At 42.9% G+C, this 24,502-nt stretch overlaps 1 protein-coding gene across 4 annotated transcripts in view; it reads right to left on the reverse strand.

The window, feature by feature from the left end:
- Positions 1 to 24,502, reverse strand: part of CADPS (calcium dependent secretion activator) — a 221,360-nt gene that overhangs the window by 28,885 nt on the left and 167,973 nt on the right. For all 4 annotated transcript variants that reach the window (XM_074835822.1, XM_074835820.1, XM_074835819.1 and 1 more), the window contains 7 exons: positions 22,398 to 22,554; positions 21,261 to 21,402; positions 14,538 to 14,684; positions 11,253 to 11,408; positions 8,191 to 8,338; positions 2,422 to 2,496; positions 1,263 to 1,346 (listed from right to left, as the gene is read on the reverse strand). In XM_074835822.1, the coding sequence (XP_074691923.1) occupies positions 1,263 to 1,346; positions 2,422 to 2,496; positions 8,191 to 8,338; positions 11,253 to 11,408; positions 14,538 to 14,684; positions 21,261 to 21,402; positions 22,398 to 22,554 (909 nt within the window). The remainder of the gene's footprint in view (positions 1 to 1,262; positions 1,347 to 2,421; positions 2,497 to 8,190; positions 8,339 to 11,252; positions 11,409 to 14,537; positions 14,685 to 21,260; positions 21,403 to 22,397; positions 22,555 to 24,502) is intronic.

The raw sequence follows: 24,502 nt of genomic DNA on the forward strand, positions 1-24,502 counted from the left end.
TGAGAAAAGAGCTGCACTGCAGGGCAGTGAGTGGGACACCCTCCCTTCCCCTCCTCCTCTGAAGAACAAAGTGCCTCCAGCACACCTGAAAAGTCAGGATGCTTAGTTTGAACCCTGTGGTGGTTTAGATAAGCTGCCAGACTTTGTGCACACATCAGCCCATGAGCAGAGTTTCTTGCCTCTGCTGGTGAGCCTTCCTACATCCATCCCTGTTTCCAAACAGATCCTACAAAACTGCCTCAAACTCAGTGAAAAGGGCCCAAGAGTAGCGAACAATAGAAAACTGTAAGTAGCTGAGACAACTCCTGAACGGGGCTTTGGAAAGCCTTCCCAGTCTGCAGAGCAGTGCCTTCTGCCTCCTGCCTGGTCTCTGTGAACAACTGAGTGCAGGACAGGCTGCACATGCAGGCACCGGGGCCAGTGGGTGTAAATGTCAATACAATGTTCCAAGCAACCCCAGACATATGTTTTGGGATGTACATCTGACTGTGAGCCGAGAGAATAGATGCCATATTTTGAAAGGGACACTCTTGTAAACTTTCTGGCATGCATTTTCAGAAGACCTTTGGAAATCAGCTGTTATGTGTTTGTCCTAAGAAGCTGTCACAACACTTTTCTGGAATACAGGTCATATTGCTAAACACTTGCTTGATGCTGAGGCCAATTTTCCACAGATATTGTTCTTGGCCTGTACCTTTCTAGGAAATATGTAATGTGATGAGCTGTGGGTTGGTTCTGCAATGTTAGGAAGAATTGTGGCATTAGAGGCACCTTGTGCTGTGTAACCTCATGGCATTTCCCCTACCTTGTTCTCTTTTAGAAACACAAAGGCACTCCCTAGATTGCCCTTATTTTGTTTTTTACTATGTGAGATGGTCACTGTCACGGCTAGAAGACTGAGAGGAACACACCCGTCACGCAAAGTGGCAACGAAGCAACTTCTTTAGTTAGGGAAACTGCATGTATGGTGCAATGATTTTTTTCATCTTCATATGCATTCTCAACAGAATAAACTCCACCAACCTGAACGGTAACTGAAGATGGCTTTACTCTGTGCTACAATACGATGGCCTATGCATCTTGGGTGCTGATGTACTGTATATCTGCATACAGGTTGTTTGTTTATCATGTGGGGGTTACAGTGTGCAAACACCACAGAATGGCAGAATTATTATGTAGCTGATCTAGCCCGGGGAGAGCAGAAGATTACAACTCAGGGGAAAAAAAAACAAAGAAGAAAGGAAAATATTGTCTGTACTTACAGTAAATGACAGGAAAGAAGAAAACAAAGTTCCTTCATCGTATCTAGACAGTTTGGCCAAGACTCCTTCCAAAATGGTGACAAACTACGAAGACAAAAAATACTGCAATTATTTTTAATAATTGAACAAGGGTGCAAAAATCAGCATCAGCTTCAAAGAAGCCAGTGGAGCTTTCACCATTGCCAAAGGAGCGGACAACCTGTCCCTGAGCACAGGGGGCTGGGGAGTGGGGAGAAAGGAGCATTGCCTTTCGGCTGCTACGTGGTCCACCTCTTGTTGGGTGAGAATCACCCCTCGGTGTCATGGGTGATGCTGGGGACAGGAGGTGGGTGCAGTGTGCGGGGAAGCCAGCACAGCCTCTCTGGACAGGGAAGCTGGTGGTTCTTGCTCCCAGTATGCAGTGTCAAGCACACAGCTAGCTGGGTATTCTTGCAGAAGAATTGAACTGGCATATGTTGGCGGATTATGTTTAAAGGTCTTCACTGTATAATAGGGATGACTTGTTCTCAGAAAGTTTGAAACTAGAGGAAAACACACCCCACCATCTTTCTCCCTCCATGCCAATTCCCCTCTGTGTTAGCACAGCACACCAGACCTACACAACAACCCAAGGGAAATGCTGGCAGCTGAGCTAGAGGAGCTGACTCTGATGAAAAACAATTTCCAAACAATTAAACCTGACATTTTGGAATGTCTTTCCCACTACTGTCACCTCTAAATTAATTTCTTAGAAGAGCATATGGCGATCTTGCACAAGACGAGTTATTTTGTCCGCGCAACCTTATGTGTAGGAGTGGTGACCACCTCTGCGTGCCACCCCAACGTCTACGCAGCAGCATTTAGCAGTGCCACCCCCTGACTGCAGCTACCCTCAGTGCCATGGGGTGATGCTGACCACGGGGTGTTACCCCATTAACATAACACCCATTCCTTAAAATCACTTCTGGCCCCAGTATGGCAATCCTGCTAGCAGCATGTTACATCTCATGCAGCTCCTAATCATCAAAGAGTCACCATGAAAGGACTGGGAGATGTATGATCTTGCCTGTGAGAAACAAGAAGCCAATTCAACATCTTCATGTGTTACATTTTAATGGAAACACACATATTAAAGATGCAACGTTAACAGTGAATCACTTCACCTGAAGCTGAAGGTTACCTTTGCCACTAGGAGTGTTATCATTTCTTTGACGGTTTCCTCAATTAGTTCATCTATTTTCGAATGGTACTGGTGCTAAAGAAAAATAAAAGGAGAGGGGGAGGAAAATATTAGCATTGATCACAGGCGAGAGCTGTACGGTTGTCAGCCTCTTCCCTTGGTAAACCACAATATGCAGTATCAAACCGAAGAATTATGCAGCTTATTACCCTGTGCTCCACTGTAGTGGCCAGTGAATACTTACACTTGCAGGAGAGACCTTGAATTCAGGAGACTCTTACACCAGTTTGCGAAGCATGGGCAAACCCTGCCCTCTTCTGTGTGCCCGCAGCTCCGGGAGCCACAAGCAGATGTAGGAGGGGAGGCTTTGCCACCCCTGTGAGCACCAGCACCCACTGCTCCTAGAGACCCTGAAGTGCTTTCGCTTCAATTCCGCGGACTTTGTCCTGTTCATTTTGCACATGGATCCCCCCTGGCAATGAGATACCCGGAGGGAAATGGGCAGCCCTTGCCTGGGGGACCACAAACCACACAGCCCTCGGCAGGGCACAGGGAGGATCTGCTGCACCAGGGGAGCTTGCAGTGGGGTGAACCACTGGGAAGGACGTTGCACCTTCTCACCCACTGCAGCAAAGTGCTTGAACCTGTGTTACACACCGGGTTCAGCAGGGACGTGGCTCAAATTGAGCACTCATTTAAACGTTTTACTTGGTGACTATAAGATAGATTTAAAAAACACCCAACAAACCAAGATGAATCTTTCTGTCCCATGCAAAAGCCAGCAGGCAGGGCAGCCCTGAGCTCTGGGTGTTAGCAGATCTGGTGGCACTAGCCCAGAACTGGCTGACCAATGCCAGTGCCTGCAGCATCAGTGTTTCTGAGTCTTCAACCCAATTTCTGCACATGCCAAACCTTGCTTAGCTTGGGAGCTCTGATGCAATCAGCTGCAATATGGCTAGAATAGGTACTAAAATACAGTCTTCTACTAATTTAGAAAAGACCTGTTTCCAATACAAGATTTAATTAGTGAAAACATACAGTATATTCTTATTTTCAATGGACTGAGAAAATACTGATTATGACTGCTTTCCAACACAAAACATTTGATTTTTCAGTCAAACATTTCAAGCACTGGTGCTAGTCACTATATTCATTACCACTTGGCATTAATATTGTTTTAAAATGTTAACATCAAATCACATTGAAAGAGACAAATCTGCTTTAAATACTAATCAGACTTTGGGAAGGAAGACTGTGAGGGCTTTACAAATGCTAGATGCTGGTCTCAGTGTCTGATTGTTAGTCTCTGAACTGCTCTACAGTTTGGGGAATTTTTTCTATGACAGTAACATTAATACATTAATACATTTGGAAAAAAGAAAATAAAAGTAGGACACACTTACCCACACTTTAGCAAACTTTTCAGATGATTGGGGACAGAAATAAAGAGGAAAGTGCAAAAGACAGGAAAAAGAACATATGAAGATAAAGAATACATAAACCAAAATCTTTTAAAAAAAGAGACATATGAGAATAACAGCATCATGCACAGAAACTATAAGCAATGGAAAATGAAATGTGATCAAAACCTCCTTTCACTGAAATACAAGAGATTGCTACCTTCAGTATTTGCAGGCAGTAAAACAGGGTGAAGGGACTGGATTTTACCTAACTGCTGAGAGTCTCTTACGGTGTTATTTCGCTCCGAAGAGGAAGGCAACCGGCTGTCGATAGGCAGGGTTCAACATGGGGGCAGCCGCACACCCTTTAGCAGGGGTGGATGCACCTGAGGAGCGAACCCTGCTGCAGGGGCAGGGCAGGCAGGGCAGGCAGGGCAGGGGTAGATGGTGCAGCACATCCTGGCCGATGTTCCAGCTGGGGCCACACAGAGTCTCACACACGCGGGAGGACAGGCTGGCACCCCACACCGCAGGCTGAGATCTGCTGGGCCCGCTCAGGGGGAAAAACATACACGAACAAGCACGTGATACCTGCAGCTGCAGTTCCCGTTTCCGTGCCCTGCTTTGCAGGTCAAGACATACATGAGTCCCCGATGGGATCATAGTTATGATTAACCTGTTTAACGCAGAGTTAGCCCTTATCAGCTCCCAGGATTGACCTGGCACAGCAGAGAGGTAGCTGTGGGGTGATGGGAACCTGTAACATCTGTGTACACAGCCAGGACCTCCAAAGGGAGATGAAGAAGGGGTTGTGCATGTATTGGCGGTGTCTTCCCCATGACATTTTGCGTCTGCAACTGCATTTTCTGTGTGCGGAAGACCTCGCAACCAAGGATTTAGCTAATTGCTTTCCTTGGGTAAGTCATTAACTCAAAGATGGCTAGCGACGTGCAAAACAACACACTGTGAAATGCACTGACCGATGCATTTTCAGTTAAAAGCTTGTTCAAAAAGCAAGTAAGAGCCTTGATCGAATAAAACCACAGCTCTGAGAGGAGGAGAGGACCCTGTGCACGCACCAAGGCGGTGTGGCAGGACTCTGATCGCTCATTCCCATCGTGGCTGCAATCCCTGGGGCAGACTCAGAGCCAGTTCCAGGGCCAGTGACCATGCAGGATAGGGCCCGTGTGGCCGCGGTCCTGCCCCGGGCAGCCGCAGCGATGTGTGCCCTGCACCGCCTGTGCTGCAGCCCCAGCTCCACCTCGGGAAGGCGAGCCCTGGCCAGGACAGGGTCAGAGAAGGCGGTGGTTTGGGAAACGACTGCCTGGTGCTGCTTTCACAGATGCCTGGCTCGTAAACCAGCGTTTCTAACAGCTCCTTCTGCATTTCTTTTGAAAACGCCTGAGGTTAAAGATCACATAACTGGTTTGCTTTACCCAGCGTAGGCCCCGCTTTCGATCGAGTTCCTCGCAGCTTTCTATTAGCTCAATTATTACAATCCATAATCAGTGCACTACAATGATTCAACTTGACTTTATGTGATGAGTATCTTGCCTTGTCATGTAACAGATTGTGTGTACGTTGTATTTCTCTAAGGACCATCTGACCTTAGATATTAAATAGAAACATACTAGACCAACTGAGAAACATTTAATACATACATTTATCCCCTTAGATGTATTAAAAATTCAGAGGAAAAATAAATATTTAAGATGGTAAAGTATGTTTACCAAATGTTTTAACAGCTGCCTTTAGAGACAAGGAAATGGAAATGAAATGATGGGTGTTTGTTTCACAGGGTAATGCTCGCAAAATGCATTCAAGTATCTGCTAAAGTGAGTGTAACTGAAGGTAGTCTTAAAGGGAAGGCCTTTGGGGTGGGAGGGAAATCTCAGGAGCGAGGTCAAGTAACATGTCGAGAGAGTCTCTGCCCACATACAGCTTTACACTGTCAGAAAAATCAGTGGTTTGTTTCTAACAAAAATGTCTTCTCCAGTTAGGTCTGGGCAAAGGCCCCTGCCTGAACACCATAGTGGGCAATGTGAGCCCTTTTTGCTGCTTTTGAACTGTCTGCAAAGGGACCACGTATTTTAGGAGCCGTGTGGCAGCTGCAGTGCTGTGGAGGGGCCCGTCAGCGAGTTGTGTCTGTCCCTCCGTCTCTGTCCATCCCTCCGCAGTGGGGCTGCAGGTAGCCCTGGCCAAGCTGTGTGGCTGCCACACACCGGGGATGGGGGTACAGAGGGACTCAACGATGCGCAGACCTAGATCTCCAAATTACAGAAGAAGACACAGGCTTGAAACCTGGTTTCTCTTCCCTCTGCTGTCTATCTGACTGTCTTATCATTTCTACTGGGAACTGGAAGAGACGGGCTGGCATTCTGTCCTCCCCTTGCGGGCTGTAATGACAGATCTATAGTTTAACTTTTACTCCCCCAGCACGACCATCTCAGTGCACAGGTTTCAACAGCTTCGAGAAGAGGAGATGGATGTAGCTGAAATACAGAGCGGCACAAGCGAATGGAGCAGGAGGTGGGAACACTCATTAAAAGGAAGAAAAGAAAAAGGGAGGGTGTATAAAAATCTGCAGCCCTAAATGGTAACTTATGCACTGATAATTTACATCTGCTTTACAGGTCTGTTAGTTCAGCTATCTGTTAAAAACCTCATGCCCCAGCAACTGCTGCTTGCCACAGGAGTTAGGCTGTCTCCGAGCTGCTGTACCAAACACCTTCTTGAAGCGGCACAGGCAGATTTGCGGAGCTAATCCTGCTGCAGCTGAGAACAGCAGAGAAACAACCGCGCTGCCGCCTGCTCCCCTCTCACTTGCAGTTTGACTCAGGCTGAACGTGCATTGTGACTGATGCTCAAAATTCGGAGGAAACTGTGGCAAGCACAGAGCATCACAAGTTAGCAGCGAGAAAGACGCAGCGAGTGCCTGGTCACACTATATCCAGACGCAGCTGATGTTATCAGTCTCATGACACCTCAATACTTAACCTGACAGTTTTATGAATGCAATGAGCTTGCTCTGACATGATATCGGCGTCTGCTTGATCTCCAAAAAGGGGACTGTGCTAGTATAGTGCACTGGTTTGTAGTGGGGAGCATTGCAACCGTAGCTCTTACTGGCTGATAAGGCACTGCCAGGCAGGTGCTGCAGCAGCTGCAGGCTGAGGGATTTGGGGAGATAAATGGGTATGAATATGGAACAGAATGTGGCAGAGAAGTTCATGTCCAAGCTTGGACAACAACAGCCCCCTCAAGATCTGCTTCAGCTGACCTGGAGGACAAGGGAAGAGCCTGATGATGAGCGGTATGAAACCTCCCTTGCAAGGTGACTGTCACAAATAAAATGTTGTAACGGAAATGTGTATGAGAAAAATAAAAACAACAGCTGGATCTGATCCAAACACCACTGACATCAGGGCAAAGATCCCTGGCTGCATCCAGTGGCCTTCAGAGCAAGTCCTCTCAGAGGAACAGGGTGAGGTAAACAACTGAAAAAAAACCCCCAAAACTTGCAATGATTCACTGCAAAATCTGACCATGGAAAGTTGTAGAGAAAGGACTTATCTAGGGAATGCTGACAAGCAGCAGGTTAGGAGAGCCAAACAGTATTTGTGAATTTATTCTAGACTGGTATATGAATATTTAACTTGGCTTGAAGCCACTGTAGCAAAATGATTATTGTGATGCATTTAATCTAGTCCAATTTACCACATCTTTCTAATTCATAGATCAATTCACAGAAACCTCAACCTGCAACTATGGCTTCAGAAGAAAAAAATCATCAGCAATTAATTAAAACAGGTTTGTTTAGAAACTTGAGTCATTAAGAACCTGGAAATCCAGGATCGTCAAGCGTGCTGATTATAGCCAATACTCAAGGAAGTCACAGCAGCTGGAATTTAAATCTACTTTTGAAGTTATCTATTTTGGTGGCTTGTTTTTTGGTTTTTGTTTTTGTTTTTTTTTTCCTTGCAAGAATCACAGCAACGACTTGGCATTTCTGTTTTCCTTATGTTTGTCTACAGAAAATAGTCATATACAGAAAGTGTGTTGCTGACACCTGGCTCCAAGGTGCAGTTAATGACTCAATATATATAGTTATCATGCATCAACCAAGCTTAAGAGATACCTTATGCATACCACAGTCCTTGCAAAAAGAAACTCCTAGGTGACAGGGATTCCAAATGTTCATATTCATTAGATTCATTTGAGTGCAACCCCCTGCATATTCATCTGCACACTCTATATGGAACACTAAATCCACAACTGATACAACATCTCTGAAACTAGCACAACAGGAGATAGGAAAGTTCATGACTCTGCCTTTAAAAGCTGTGAAAGGAAGAACCTGCATTTTTACCTCTTGGCCCATTTCCATACTGCAAAGCTTTGTTGACTGAGCTTTGGCATCCACCATGACATTAAACATGGTGCATATTGATTGAGGGACTCGGAAGTCTGTTGATCGGCTGGTTTTCTGCAGCTTTACTTCAAATGCAATCCTGGTTCTGTTAAGGAAAGTAGAAAAAGATGTTTCAGTTGCTTTTAAACATACTGAAGCTAATGATAATAATGTGAAATAATACTGAGAAGAGTTTGAGAAACCAGAAAACTGAATGTTTCTGTGAGTGTTATTGTAAAGCACATTGTTACAAATGTGCTTTTACTAAAAATGATTTTCCAGTTTAAAAAGAAACCCACTTTGCAGAATACACACTATTTCTAAAGTATGCAGTGGCTTCAGGGAAACTACGACTTTCTCATGCTTGATAAACAGTGTGATGATGTTACAAACAGCAGTGACAATGTACACCTATAATTTGGTTGCATTAGCTGATTTATAACCACAGGCAAATAGCAAGCCTGACGCATTAAAGAAAGCTCATATTGCTCCATGATATCAACTACAAATAACAGAAAATCATTCGCCACTTGACTAAAAGGACATCGTGAGATCATTGCATTTTGGGGTTCTACATGACTGTATTTGCTTGATGAAAGCTCCTAATGGTCTCATAAGTTCATAGAAGTGGTTTCTCTGAACCATACATATCCACCAGAAGACATCTGCAAAATGTGCATGGGCGAAGTCGTGCATGTATGAACACACACACACACACACGTCGCATGAGGCCGCGCCTCACTGCTCTCCTGAGGTTTCACTGAGCTCAGATTTGACATCCCCAGCAGTTACAAACTGTGTTACACCCAGAGTTTTGTTGGGCCAAAGTCTGCAGAATTGGATTCCACGTCGCATTTTAAAATACCAAGGCATTTGTGACTTTAACATGGGGAATACTCTGCAGTACGGTGGGCATTGCCTTGCCTTTCTTTGGAGCCCCTCTGCAGATTCCGGAGGTACTTCTCTAATCTAACCTAACACAGAACAATTATCACATCAGACAGAATCTGCCAACAAATTAACATAGGAGCTTCAATTTAGAAATAACAAATAATATCAGCTGCAGTTCAGGAATAACTCTGATCTTGAACGATCCCCCGAGGGTTATGTAAATGAAAACTCATTTACAAACGTGAAACTCCCATTCTTGGGATCAGATCTGAGCTGGTACATAGGTCCTCCTGCCTGGATTTATTAGCGAAACAGGCCTTCCTTGCAAGGGTTGCTTTCCTGACAGCACCGAAATACAACCAAGTGTGGAAGGCGGGGTGGCTCCTCCATGGTATTCAACAGTTCAGAGACAGACGCGAAGAAAAATGTTGTGTCAAACTAAAATTGCTAAAGAAACCTTAGCCAGGCCCTGTTTGCAGGTGATATAAATAGGGAAGGCAGCATATTGGTTTACATCAGCAGTGGCATTTGAACTGATTTAATTACCAGTGCCAGATTTAGCCTGGACTCGGGGACTAGAATCTTGATAATTACTGAAAGGACCCAAAGTGACTGGGATTTTCCATCTCCTCACAGAGATGAGCATGTTCCTACTTATGCTCAGAACCATTATATATAGTCATACCATTACAAGCTGGGCCAGGTTTTTGCAGAGGGGCAACATATTTGTAGAAAGGTTGAAGCAGTTGGGGAAAAAAACCCTGGCTTTCAGGCACACAAGCCCTTCTTCAGATGTACCTGGAAATGTGCTTATTTGTCCCAGTTAGTGGAGCTAACCTGGTCTGATTTCTATAAATCATCACAGCTATAACCGTACTGCAAGTGCAGCAAAGATGCCTTGGTTCCAATAAAAAAAAAAAAAAAAAAAAAAAAAAAAAAAGAGAGAAGTGTTTTGGTGGCGGTAGAGCAGAGAGCAGAGCTCCAGCACTGGGTTTGCTCCTAAGGGATGGTCTGACAACTGGACGACCACTGAAGCTCAGCGTTCGTGACAGCCACAGGACCAAAGATGAGCTGCTGCAATAAAGGGGGCTTTACTCAATGCCAAAGACATCACGACCATCTCACTGCACTTAAAACGCACTGGGGTTTATTCCAGAACAGTGAGAGAGCAAGCCTCGAGCTGTCTGCCTTCCAACGGGCGGGTCTCCTGCCTACATCTCGGGGACCGAACGTGCCTTCTCCTGTGGTGACATAGCACATCCAGACTGTGAGGAACGGGCAAACAATAAATGCCACGCTCACACTTGCAGAGTGGCCAGGCAATTGTGGTACAGAACAGCCACATCACACATTGCAGCTAATATTAGCATGTACCAGCTGTATTTGGCATCTATTCTTCCTTTGGTTTGTCTCTTTGTCTATTAATTTCTATTGTCTATTAATGGAATGCAAAGTTCATTTCTTCCTCCTGCCTCATCACCTCTGATGCTAAATGGACATAAATTACTGCGGAAAGGTTAGAAATTTAACCTCAACATTTTGCTTTCAGAGTGACAGCTACCTGTATGATTAAAAGTTTTTTAAAGAAACCTCTCTGTTTTGGAAGATCTGTAGGTGAATATCCTATAATGTGGCTGATGACACAACAGCTTTTCTCAATCAGCAGCAGATGTGAAACCCGTGTGCCAGCTACCCACTATCCCCTTTTTGGGATCACTTTTTTTGCTTGTTTTTTCATGGATCTGTGTTTTTTAGGTGGGTGCTGGGATCTTACTTAGGGCTATGCCTTCAGCACTCAACCTTGTTGACTCCAAACGGCATTTACGAAGACTTGACCTCATGTGCAGCACTGAAAATAAGTAACTACCTATAAAGCTTGAAAGAATGGGAGATTTATTGCCTTATTATAGGTGAATATGCACTGTCCAGAGTCTCAACAGAGAAGTGTTCGCTTGGGAGAGTTCACAATTCACAGCAATAGGATGGCTTTCCACCACGTCTGTGCTGGGCAGAGGTGAGCTGGGGTCACTGGGTTGTTGAAGTGAAGCTTCACTGATAATAAGACAGAATAAACCTGCATTCTGTGAGCTCCTATGAGAAACATGACTAGTTTGCTCACACGCACGTACCTTTTCACACAGGACTCGATCATGTCACTCGCCATAAGCTTCAAGCGTTGCTCTAAGTGTTTTCCAAACTCCTCCTCAGGCCAGTGCAAATCCCGAATGAAGGTCTGTAGGGCATCAAGTTTCCAGAACAGATCTTCTGAGGTGCCTGATCCATTGCTGGCAGGGCAAAATGAGAACAAAAGTCATAAGTGGCATCAAGTCTTTGTAACCTGATGTGGAGACCATTCCTGCAACAAGTGTAGAGCAGACAGTAGTTTCATACACAGGACAACGCTGGCAATCTCCACCATCAGGATTTTGAGTTTTACCATACAGTTGCCTAATCTACCTTGCTGTCATCACCCACAAAACTTTCCAGACCAGATGAGTAAGACAACATTATGAGTTACACATATTAACAGGAAGAATGTGTGTATGGTAAAAATCAGCCTTAGTTAATAACCACATTAACATATGTGATTATTAAGAATTAAGGCCAGAAATTGTGGTAGAAAATCCTCGGTCAATAATAACTGCCATACTAGACTGTATGCAGTTATTAAGATTTAGGGTTTCATGCAATTCTCCCCCCTCCAAATCATATCTTGAGTTTGCCTTGTCCCCCCACAGTGAGGCCCCGTTTCCAGGTAAGGGACAGTGCTAACAAGTGGTGAGCGAGGACACGCTTTATCTCTTGAACAGCTGAAAAAAAATCGGGGTAAGTCAATTGAGCTAAGAGCACTAGACATCTCATATCCAGGAGTTTTGGCAGGATTGACAGCTGCACCCTTTCACAGATCTGCCTCTTGCAAAGGCATCTACAGGACAACAAATTTCCATTTTTAAAAAATTTATTTTGCAACATCTTTGGTCTGTCACAAAACTCTGAATTTCTCTCCCAAGCATATATTCTCATACCCCCACCCCTGCCCAGATGGAAGTCTTTGGTCCTGCAGTGTGTAGCTACACCGGCTCTTTTCACAGTATAATTATATCTCAAACCTCCACTTACAGAATAAAAATACAGAACTGGATTGCGCTCTGTTTGTGCAGAGAAATTTATGCATCCATAACCCTTTTCTCTCCTTCTCTTCTTCTCCCTCATTTTTTTTTTTTTCAGAACAATTACCAAGGGAGCTTCAAGAGTTTCAACCCCCTCCTCGCATACCACTAATGCTAACACGGTAATTTATAAGATATTTAACACACCATGCATTACCACTTGTGCTGACATCATCTATAGAAACAGATGAGGGAGGGTGTTTCTATTGTGACAGATGCCAGCTGCATTGAGTTAATGCTAGAGGAGATCAGAGCTAATGCACACACGGCTACTGCCAGGTGAGAACCGTAGTCCCAACATGCTAGAGGGGTCCTGCGGGGTCCTGTGCTAACAGAGTTAACGAAATAAAGAATGTCTCAGTTGTAGGAGAAACATATCTGACACTAAGCAACAAGTAACATGTCCTTGATGGAGGGGAAGGGTGAGTAAAAGGAAACCAGGGAGATGAAAAGATAAAGAATCAGGCATTTCCTTTAGCCAGGGGACCAGTTTTTACAACAGTCTCAGTGTTCATCTACCGCCAGTTTTCAGTTGCGCCTGGTTCAAACCTGTGCTTGGGTATAAATAAGCTTCAACAGTCTAAACCCAGTTTTGGAACTGCATGAATTTATGTTTTAAATAATTAAATACGTACAAATGCAATAATTGGTATTTACTACAGCAATATTATGACATCCATTTGGTTTCAAAATTTTTAAAGTATTGTTCTTTTTCTCACTTTTGATTTAAGGCTCCATGCAAGTAAACAATATAGTATATTCATTTCCAAGATGCACTGTTAATATTTTGCTTGTGAGCACCATAATTACTCTAATCATGCAGGCAGCTTGCAATATACCACTGATGCGCAAGCGTTTTCAGAGGAATTATCCAATTTTCTGTCATGACATGATTCTTATCTTTTCAAGGGCAATACCACAAAGCATGCACAGAGAAAGATTAAAACTTTCAAGTACTCTTTACAGACAACTGCCTAAGCTAGCCTTTAATATAGCTATCTTAGCATGAATATGAGTTGTATAGCTTTGAAACATAAATGACCGTGCTAGTATTTTAAAAGTTTTTAAAATCTGTAAGAAAGTCAAACATCAGAGTTTGTTTTACTTTGGTTCATTACCACTGCTCTGCAATACAGCCTGCACGAGGCTAATGGCAGAGGCATTTTGGTGGACTCCAGGTGTAGATGTAATCAAGGGTGTTTCAGTAACACTGAAGGGGGTAGTTTTGGGGGGGTTCTTCAGTTTCATCTTTTAAGTGAGAAGGTAGGGAAAAAGCAACATATCCGTGCAGTGCTGGCTGAGACCACCCCATGCCAACCCTAAATAACCCTCCAGGAATTTAGAAGGCAAGATCTCTGTTCCTGTGGTAGGACATCCTGGGAGATGAGCTACCTCAAATGACGAGATTTGGGTTGATCCCACTGTGTTCCACCCTCCACACCGCTCGGTGACTGGGACGTTTAAGGGAAATCTGCTATAAGAAGAGAACTTGCCTAATCTGTGCTTGGGGTTTGTGGTATGTCCCCCCTGAGCTCCACTCGTGCACCCTGGGATGCTTGGACAGGGAGCTGGGAGCACAGAGCACAAGGCTCCTACAGATCAATTGCTTTGAAACCATGCCCGATTTTTGAGGCCATAATCTAAAGCTCAGGTTGAAAATATCTTTCTTTAGTTGGTCAAGGCATTGTTCAGGCTGTAATGATGGCTATGGAGCTTCAATGGCTCTCTGGGGCCTCCCCCAACATGAATAAAAACTGTTGCAGGGTGTTCTTCTTTGTTAAACTGTTTCATCAAAATCAAGACAAGAATTATTATCTGGGAAATGCAGAGACTGCATTAAATAAAATTCACTTTTAGATCTACATCTGGTCCACAGAAATTGGTTGACTGGCATTGAAATTGGTTCATCTTCTCTTTTGGACAAAACTGTTTGCTGAGACACATAATGTTGCATTATAAGTTCTGTGGTTCGTATGTTGTTCAGACCATGTCCCATTGTTGACAGCTATTTTGTAAAGCAAGATACTTGCTCAAACTCTCAGTGGGAGTAAGACAAATTTTCGAGATTTATACAAAAACCCTCAAAATACACATGCCAGAAATTCACTAGTGTCTCATTCAGAAAACGTCTAATTAACTGTATCACTCTTTAAAGTTTTATATAATGCACAGAAACAAACAATACATATCCATGCCAAGATTACTTTAAATTTAAATGAGATCTAATTTGAACTGAATACACACTCAGAATCATAAATAGCAGCCATCCATGACGGTGCAGAAAAGCTAGGCATTTGTGGGATGCCTAGTGGGATGTTAACTGGTAGATTTGGTACTTTAGGGAGATTCACATTTGGTAGATTCACATTGGGCAGATTACTTGTTAAACTCCTGTGGAAGAAACAGACAGAAAGAAAAAATACCATAACAGTGACAATGCAGATGTAGCAGAAGCACATGACACTCATAAACAAATCTGCAAAGTTCACAGCACAACAGTTAAAAAAACTAAAGCAAAACATTTCAGAAAGAAGCATGAATATGGAAGCTTAAGTGTACTGGGTTTGCAGTCCGCAATAAAAAGCAAGTTACTTAAAAAAAAAAAAAAAGCAGAATGAAAAGAAGAAGAGTCACAAAGTAGCAAATTAACAGAGAACTCAAACACCCACAGAAAATAATTCCACCTTCAAGTCCTGATACCATTTCAAAGTGCAGAGAGCAGCCTTTCCTCAGAAAAATCTCATAAGGAAATGAGCCTCATTTCTTACACGCTCAGGTTGGATGACAGAGCTAAACTAAGAGATCTACTAGAGAATTGTGATTCAAAATAATAAACAGAGAGTTTGACATTCCAGCCCTGCAGAAGTCCATAAGAGTTCTTCCTGCCACCAAATTCAGGAGTTGGGATTTCACTGCAAAACCTCTCTGTTTATTTTGTACTCTACAAATAACGAAGATGTGCTAAGCTGAAGCAAGGAAACGATGAACCACAAGGTTCTTTCTCAGTGAAGACTCATGCTCTGATCCTGCCCTTGTGTTCCTCGATGCGGAGAAAATGGGTCCCACAAGTTGCCCAGTTCTACGTGTGCACTTGAATGAATTGCACTTAATAAATCCAGGGCTGGTATATGAATGTTTCTTGGCGGGAAACGGGCTATGGGGTGATTAAGACATTCAAAGGTGAATTTATCAAGCATGTGTACTTGGGCATCACGCCTTCAATAAATTTTTTCAGACATGCAACTGTTAGGCAAATAGAGATCTTTTAGAAGTGGGCCAGTGTATTAATTTAATACCACATACTCTCCTGAAACAATGTGTGGTGTAACAGCACCGCATACCCGAAGTTTGCCACACATCCTGATGTTTTTTAGTGTGCTAGGTCTCTAGATGTTATAATTGGTCTAATTCTGTATTAATGAGTATCTCATCACAAATTCTAAGCAAACTAAAAATGTTACAGGATTTGGAAATCAGAAGCCAGTTCAGAAGTGTATGTTGTTTCTGCCTTAATCTTGTCATACGATATGGCACACCGGGACACAATCCATTTGAGGAACAAAACCAGATGCTTTGACACTGTTTTGACCGGATCATTACTTGGGCTCAGTGAAAATGGAATCAGGACTTCAGGATTTCAGCTTCACCCTGCACTGCTGAAGCTACTGAAACATTTCTATTGATGTGTGTGGGCACAGCTTCAGTGTTCCAACTTCCCTGCTCTCAGTGACCGCACCAGGACATGCCACATTAGGAGGTCTGTCCCATTCCCCTGGATTAAATTAGTTACAGTACAGGCAGCATTATCTGGACTCTTGGAAAACTATCAAATTATACACTATGTCTTTCAAGGAATATGAAAATCTTAGCAACTTCCTTGAGTCATACTTTGAACTCCGTTTCTTACTGCATGTTTTATATATCAAAAACCAAAATAATGGAATTCAGCTGGCTATACTGAATAAATGTTTCCTAACGTAACAGAAGATTGAACCACGTCTCTGCAAGAGCTTAGCTTGTTATTCATGGCAAATCTTAGGGAATAGACTTTATCCTCATCCTCCCTTTGTGAATAAAATCCCTTGTTAGGGAGGAAAACCACAATCCAAAGTATTTTTCTAGTGAAAAAAAAAAAGTTGTGGTTTTCTTTTGTTTCTATGATTTTTAGCAGATTCAACTTCACACTATCTGCTTCTCCTCTTTGTCAGGCAGTAAGCAGATATGAGAATTTACTAACGAACAAAGCTGTCCATTGTTTCCATTCATACTGTATCTGCTATTAAGATGATATGATTATTGAATGAGACACAGACTCCATAGTGATTGAGAGTGTTAAATCTTCAGAAATGGCAGTGCATGTGGTTAGATACTGATATGGAATAAATAAAGAAATAGCAAGAGGTGGACAACATATAAATGTATAAGGAAAAGCAACTTAAATAACTTAGCCAGATGGTAAATACATAAATCAGAGGACCTTTGGTTTTAATATTAAAATTCAAGAAGTGACAGTGTTATATTAATAAAAACACTGTATTAATAAAATATGACTTCTAGAGTAAACAGTATACTATATTCACACGGAAACATATTTCTTTTATACAACACATTATTTTGCTGATGCAAGGATATGTTGCAAGAATAAGTACTCTTAAAACAAAACAAAACAGCAAAATAATGGAGTATATTATGTTAACATACAGTAACTAATTTTAAAAATATTCTCCTGAATTGACATGCACAGTTTTGCAGGTTCAACTGATCTAATTATCTGGCTAACAGTTGCAGTGAGACCTGTAAAAAATGATTAATATTACCAACAAATGTTCCAGCCTTGCAGTTGCTCAGACCATAAAACTACAGGTCCAAGATGAGAAACTGTTTCTAGAAGCCAGCCATGCCTATTTAATATAGATGGCTAAATATAACCTCAGCCATCAGGCAGGGAATGTGGGCATTTGCATCAACAAGATGAGGGCTGTCTGATTTAAGACGACTCAGCTTCAGGACTGGATCCTGATACATTTGATAAAAGACGCATTCTCTGGAGCTGTACTGCTTGTTTTCTTGGCTTCTTCTGATTCACCCCCATTTGTGTCTGCTCGCTGTATAAATGGCTTTCACCTGTACTGTCTGCTGGGAAATTCTCAGTGCAAACAGATTGGCAACATACCCCTGGACAACATCCCAGTACTCACACTGTACTGTAGCACCAATCACAGAAAACAAGTCCAATTGCACAGGGGCTGCTCCTGTAGAGCTGCCCCAGTACTGAAAGGAGGACAGAAAAGTCACAGCATTTTTACTGAGTTGTCTCCTGGCTTCAGAATAGAGCTAAACGAGACCCTTTTCCATACTCAAAGGCTCAGTTCCTGTGGGATGCCTGAAATGATTTAGTGATGGAAGACACAAACGCCTGTCTCTTCCATCACTATAAATGCTTACTACCTTACTGCCTAGGCTGAGCAAATGCTCAAGAGCAAATCTTTTCACAAAAGCCTCGATATGAAGCAAAGAGCTTGATAGTGAAGTAGGCAGTCAAATCTGTGCTCTTCCTCTGACTGACACCCAGAATAGTAACAAAAATACTCATTTTCACTACAGCTGTGCTTCTTTTAAGGGGAAACATTTTTCACTAGCATTTTGTAGTAGTACAACCTCATCAAATGATTAGTATAATCATACTAAGTTCTTACATTTATATTAATGATACATTCATAAATAGTTTGCAAAGGGTTAGCGAGCAATTAATAGATGCTAAAGCCAGGACTACAGTGCAGCAGAAACAGCCATAGGTCAGTAACATCCTAGTCAAGCAATTGAAATTGGCTGTCATTGCACCGGCTTTAGCATTTGCTTAAAAAGATCTTTCAACACAGACACACACACAGAGACACACACACACACGTACGTGTCTGCTGGCTGCAAGATAAATCAGCGTTCTCTGAGAAGTTAGCATGAAAAAAACCCATTGCAAACCCTACTTTTCCAAGACCTCTCAACTCACCAGAGAACAGACCTACTCTTTATCCTCCATATTTGGATGACTGTGCGAAGGACAAGCGTTCCACATTTCTCTGCGTGGATTCATACAAGCACACCAGCTGCTCTAGCTATAGGGCACGGACCCCCTGCAAATTCAGCAGCTCTGCAGAGGCAGATTACATAGCCCTCATGAGCACATTACATCAATGCTTTTTCCCCCCATGTTTTCAATACTTAACAGTATCTCTCTCACTGTTTGTGATTTCTATACCTAACTTGTAGCATAAGGTGCAGAGTATTCAGCAATGAAAATAGAAGAAATACATGCTTGCAAACTGCCATCTGGTCAGGTTATAGAGGGCTACATATTTCAGCCTTGATTGCAAGCATGAGCATAGAGAAACCCTTTCAAAAGACTATGTTGTGGAATAATTTCTTGCTTAACAGGAGATAATGAGATTTCCTTCTCACAATTCACTGTAGAGATCCAAAGCAGGACAACAGTAAGCTCTGTGGAACAGACAGCCACGATGATCTATCTTTTCTGGCCAACCTGAAGTCCTTTCTTCAAAGCAGAGGAAAGCCATGGAAAAACACAGTGCAGTGTTCCCAGTTCCCAAAAAGCTCTGCTGGAGAGGTGGCAATGGAAGGCCATGGCTTGGGTGGAAATTAGCTGGTCCAAACTATTTGAGAATCAGTGGCCAAAAATTCAACTGTGCTGCAGTACAGACATGTGGGGGGAGAAGGCAGCAGATAACAGGAGGGCAAATCAAACAAAATAAGTCTCTGACCTGAGTTTTTCTGCAAGATCACTGTCAATCAGACAAAGAGGAGCAGGTGGTCTGCCCAGGAGGCAAAAGATGATGCCTTAGTTCTGAACAGCCCATCAAAAGTGTCATAAGATGCTAGGAATGACACCCCTCTTCTCCCTTAAACTGTGTGTGCCACCCTCTGTGCATTCGCTGGTGCCTTCCTTCACCGGGTCACATCGCGTTAAGCCAGCATTTGCAACTCGTGCTTTTGTGTGCAAGACACAAGAACAAAATACCAACTAGTGAAAAAAACCCCGGAGTGCACCTTTTCACCAGATGGACACAAGCTTCTTGTGAAAAGCACCCACTTTTCTGCTGGAAGAAATCTTTTAAATACCCAAGTCTGTAAGGCAGATAGTCCATCCCGGGCTTTCGCTTGAAACTGCAATGAGCAAAGCACTCGGTAACTGGAACTCCAGAACTGAATAACCATTACAAGAGAACTAAGAAAAGACCATTTATAACTATCAAAGATAACTTGAAAATGATAGATAATGGCATACCCAGGGACAAAGCATTCTGACAGGCAAGTACCACAGCCAAGTACTTATAGACATCTATAGTTAACCCACTAAAGTAATTAAAAGCCAAAATGATGTCAGCTTCTGACAAAAGGAAAAAGCAGAACTAATTGCTTATTGACTGCTTGACTGAGGCGGACAGGTACACAGAGTTAACTGCCTCTGTTTCATAACAGACAAGGAAATACAAACACATTCATTACTAAAGCAGAGCTCTGAAACTAAAGTTAATGCTAACTTCGAAGTGCAATTCTGCTTGAAGGAGTGGCTGTAAAAATGGCATTCTCCTACTCGAAAGATCTATTTCTTGTATGTTTTCTGGGTCACATCTGCTTATTTGAAACAAGATTTTTTAGGATTTTTAATCCTGTTAGCCTGCAGACCAAAGACAGCAAATGGAAAGTGAGAGAGGTTCCTGAATGCCAGCCACTTAACCCCACTCAAAACAGAGGGGATGATCAGGTGTCAAGAAAAGGCCTGAGATTTGGCAGGCAGAATCCTTATGGATGCTGAGGATGCACAAGAAAGAAAGGAAAAAACCTGGGTACTCAGACTCCAGGTTGCATATGGGAGGCTGGCTGCCGAACAAAATCTCTTTTCCTTGTAAACGGAACATATTTGGTGTGAAAAGCCCTGAAAGACCACACGTTCTTTTATACAGCAACCTCTGAGAGTGCAGCGCCACTTAACTTCACCTAGGGAATCACAAAAAAGCAGGGAAAATAGTCTCTCCAGAGGTCACCTGGTCCCAATCCCCTGTCTGAGGCACCATCAGACTCATGCTGTTTGCAAAGGGTCGATCTTTATCTTTGAATACCTTTATTAGAAGGAAAAGTGTGTTCTTTTCCTTTGTAGGATCTGATTTGGCTTTTTAGAGCAAGCATGACAGGGTTCAGCAATGCTTCAAAACCTGTGAAATAACAACAGTAATCCAAAGCACATGCCATGTTTTTATCATTCACCAGCTCTTGAGTTCAATTTGGGTTTCTCTCAGGCTACTCATTTCTTGCTGGTAAATTCCTCATTCTCCAAATTCAATAACTGATTCTGTTTGAATCATCTCGCCTGTGTTTTACTATGGTTTCTGCACACCTAATCCTACAGGCAAGGGAGCTGGGACCCGCAGAGCTGCCCTGGGACATGGGGACACGTGCAGCCACCAGCTGCGGGGCTGATGTGAGAAGCACAACGCTGCACTATTCCTCCATGGGGTGGGTGGCAAAAATGAGTATTGAGAAGAATAAATACAGCAATGACTCACACAGGGTACAGGGCTGGACTGAACACAGTGAAGCAAGGTTTTTTTGTTCTGAAAAGGAGCTATTTGAATTCAAAAGCAGCATTGGAAAAGGCCTTTTAGAACGGGATCCAAAAAGCCATGCCAGCTAAGAAGGTTTTCACATTTTCATGCTTCCATGTCCAAAGGCACATGGTTCAAACTGAGGCAGCAATGCATTTCAAAAAGCAAATACCATTTCCCTTATTAACCTGAAAACCCCAGAGAGATCAGGCCTTCTATTTTTACCATTAAACTAGAAAAATCTAAAGCACTTTCTGCATGTCCAGTCTTATGTTTGCTAATTCATCTCTGTATGAATCTCCATCCACTTGCACCCAAATTCCGATTGTATCAAAGGAGGTTTCCTTACTTTACTGGCTCCCATGACTCCCGCTCAAAGCCCCTGTGAATTGACTGTGCAATTGAGGACTCCATCAGATCGACATATCTAACAACAAGTGGAGCAAACAGGTCTTGGAGGTGTTTGTGGAATTTTCCATTGCACAAATTATCTAGAATAGATAAATAAAAGTATAGTAAGACACTACTGTTACTAGAACTTCTGTAACAAACCACAGCGTGGCACTTCATTACACAATGCTTTTGTCAGCGAACAGGGAGAAACTTCAAGAACATAACAGGAGCTGGCATCAGCCACCAGTGTTCATGACAAAGACAGCAGGAATGGCTTCTTACTCCAAACAAATAAACAGACAACGAATCTTCTTTTCCATTAACGTCAAACTTACAAATACATTATTACTTCCTGTGAATAAAATGGATGTAAGAAATACAGCATGGCAAAAATTATGGCTTTTTCAGGCAGCAGACTCATTTCTTCTCTGGTTACTCACTACCATGATGCTGGAAATTGCTCTCTGAGGATGAGTCCCTGGCTTTTTTACGTGGCTGTAGAAAGCAAACTGGGGCCCTGGTCTGGGATCTAACTGAAGGCAATGCCAGTTCTGCCACCAGCTTCCCGGGGAGTGGTCGGACCACGCAGGAGAGTGCCAAATTCTCATGGGTTTTGAAGGCATGGGCCCACGTGCTTTGGAGAAGAGCTTTATTTCACAAAGTGCTATTCTGAACTACTCCTGCTTCCATTTACTTTAATATTTTCCTCCCTTCAATAAAATCTTTTAAAGCAGGGACTGTTTTACTCCATGTTAAATAAATGCAGTACACACATATAAAACGATACACACATTTAATGACAGTGAGATAGAGTACCTAATTCCCTGCTTATCAGGCAGCTATTACCAAGAAACTTGAGAAGATGAAGCAAAATAAAAGTTCAACTTCTCACCTTTGACTGAGGCATTTGATTTAAGGGGTGTCTGTGCGCTTTTTTCTAGTGGAAATGGAACAAAACCAAGCTGATGCTAAAAGAGTATGTACTGTAAATCTCTACCCATCTCAGTTCTCTGTGCAGTACGGAGAGGCTGAAAGTATTATCAGTAACCTGAGCTGCCCACTGAAAAAGAAATTATCAAAATACAATACATACAGTCACTACGGAGGGAATCGTTTAGAAGCTGAAAGAGCGGAAAGCTGTCCCAGGTGTCTGGGGGTTGCACCTCTAACGCAGCATCCATATCCACTGCAAACAGTGACAGGAAGGTCTCCGCGTGCTCAACCATTAAGTCTGACCACCAGGCAAAGGCCTTCAGAGTTGGTAGAAAAAGATAATAAAGAAGTATATTAGTTATAATAAAGCACAAGGAAAGATGTTAGGCCACGTATCTCAAAAGAAATGTGCATCCCATGGAAACTACCTTTATTGTAAAGAGAACAGTGCTTTAAAGTAGTAGCCTGCACAGACAGTGCTAATCACAGGAATTAGGCACTGCTATTTTAATACAAAGATTTCTTGTAGAGAATCTATTCAGAGCTCCACCATAAAGGCACGCAGCTGTAACGTGGCAGAGAAGGTTTTGTCTGTTCAATTTACAATAAATGACTTCATTCATCTTTATTTATGCTAATTATCAGAAAAAAAATCAACTAATTCTTATTCTAAAGTACAGAAATTTGGGAGTTTCTTCACTGTGCTTGTGAGTTTTCTGCTGTGTTTTTCAACAGTTTAAATTTTATTTGGATTCACTACTTCTATTTTTCTTGAAAAACCAGAAGCCTAAGACATTAAAATACGTCCTAAATCACTCACAGTCTCCTTTAGAGATATTTCAAACATCACCAGTAGAAGTTATTACAGCACTGTTCATTTTACATGGTTAGCTATACACATCCATAGAAACACACTACCACCTTCATAATGCTACTGATTAGGAAACTGATTACAAAGCTCTATTATCAACATGCCAAGATAAAAAAAAAAATATCTACGGCAAGCCTATATTTTCACAGAGCCAGGAAAAAAATATATCTAAACTTGAAAACCAAAAAATATCAGTGAAGTAACTCATTCTCATGCACATGGGTCCTTAAAATTCACTGTACGGGCTCTCTGACGTGGCATTCACATCATACATGGCTCAGATGTGAATGCTGCAAACGCATGCATGCGTGTTTAGTAATCACTTCTGGCTGGGAACATGCAATATGAGGAGTGCTGTCGTTAGGACCATGTGCTGTCATTTTGAAGTGATAAGAAATTACTCAGTGACTTAAAGGACCTAAGAAACGGCTTTCCGGCACTTTGCAAGAAAAAGAAATTTCTAGCATAGGCACAAGACTGGAGATGAAACAGAAAAGACTGGGAATAGATGAATCAGTTCAAAGAGGAATTGCCAGTCAGGAAGGGTATTTTTTTCAGATTTTAGCAGACATGAATAAGCAGAATGGACTTTCACTTTCTCAGGATTCAGTTTTGATTCACTGATGAAGAACTGCACTGATGTGCAGAGCACAACTCCGGCTGCTGGTTCACTTGGCCGTGGAGAGGGAACAGTGCCCCAAAACCAGGTTACTTCCATGGTCCCCTTTAATTCTTCCTATTTTGGCCTCACTTCTCAGCTGCCAGTGATACTGGCAGGGGGTCTTTGGGACTATTTCCACTCCTTTGTTCCCCCAAAATATAAAGCAGACTGACATAGCTCTGCTATTATTCCATGAGCTGATACAAAACTGGTGTGAAGACATGGATAGGTTGGACGTGGCACTGGGCATTATGTGCCCAGAGCACATCCAAGATGTAAAATAACAAAAATAACCGAATAACCCCCAAAGTAATTTTAGTATGGGCCTGCCCTGTCTTGGGGGTGAAGATGTGGATGAGGCGGGCTGTGTCATGAAGGGGCGGGCTGGGCAAACGCCATGCCCGGAGCAGCAACACCGGCAGGTTACGGTGTCCCTGCAGTCATGGCATGGGGACAAGGTGGCTACACTGGGCTCCTTTGTCTGTCCCCAGCCCCACACACGTGGATGAAGCTGTCGGCACTGCCACAGCAACACCTGCCCTGGGGTGCTTGGAAAGCTCAGGGGCAGTGGTGACAGTGGCCCTGGGTGTTGGCAGAGTTGTTGCTCTGGAAAAGTTGAAACCGAGGTGAGGGAGCCTGGAGGGCTGAGCACGCGTGGCAATGCTCTTCAGATCTTCCCACATCTGGCGCTGGTGTACAAATGAGCATCGGAGCGCTGTGTCAGGAGGCATCG

Source organism: Strix aluco, chromosome 11 (assembly GCF_031877795.1).
Source record: "Strix aluco isolate bStrAlu1 chromosome 11, bStrAlu1.hap1, whole genome shotgun sequence".
Classification (NCBI taxonomy): Eukaryota; Metazoa; Chordata; class Aves; order Strigiformes; family Strigidae; genus Strix; species Strix aluco.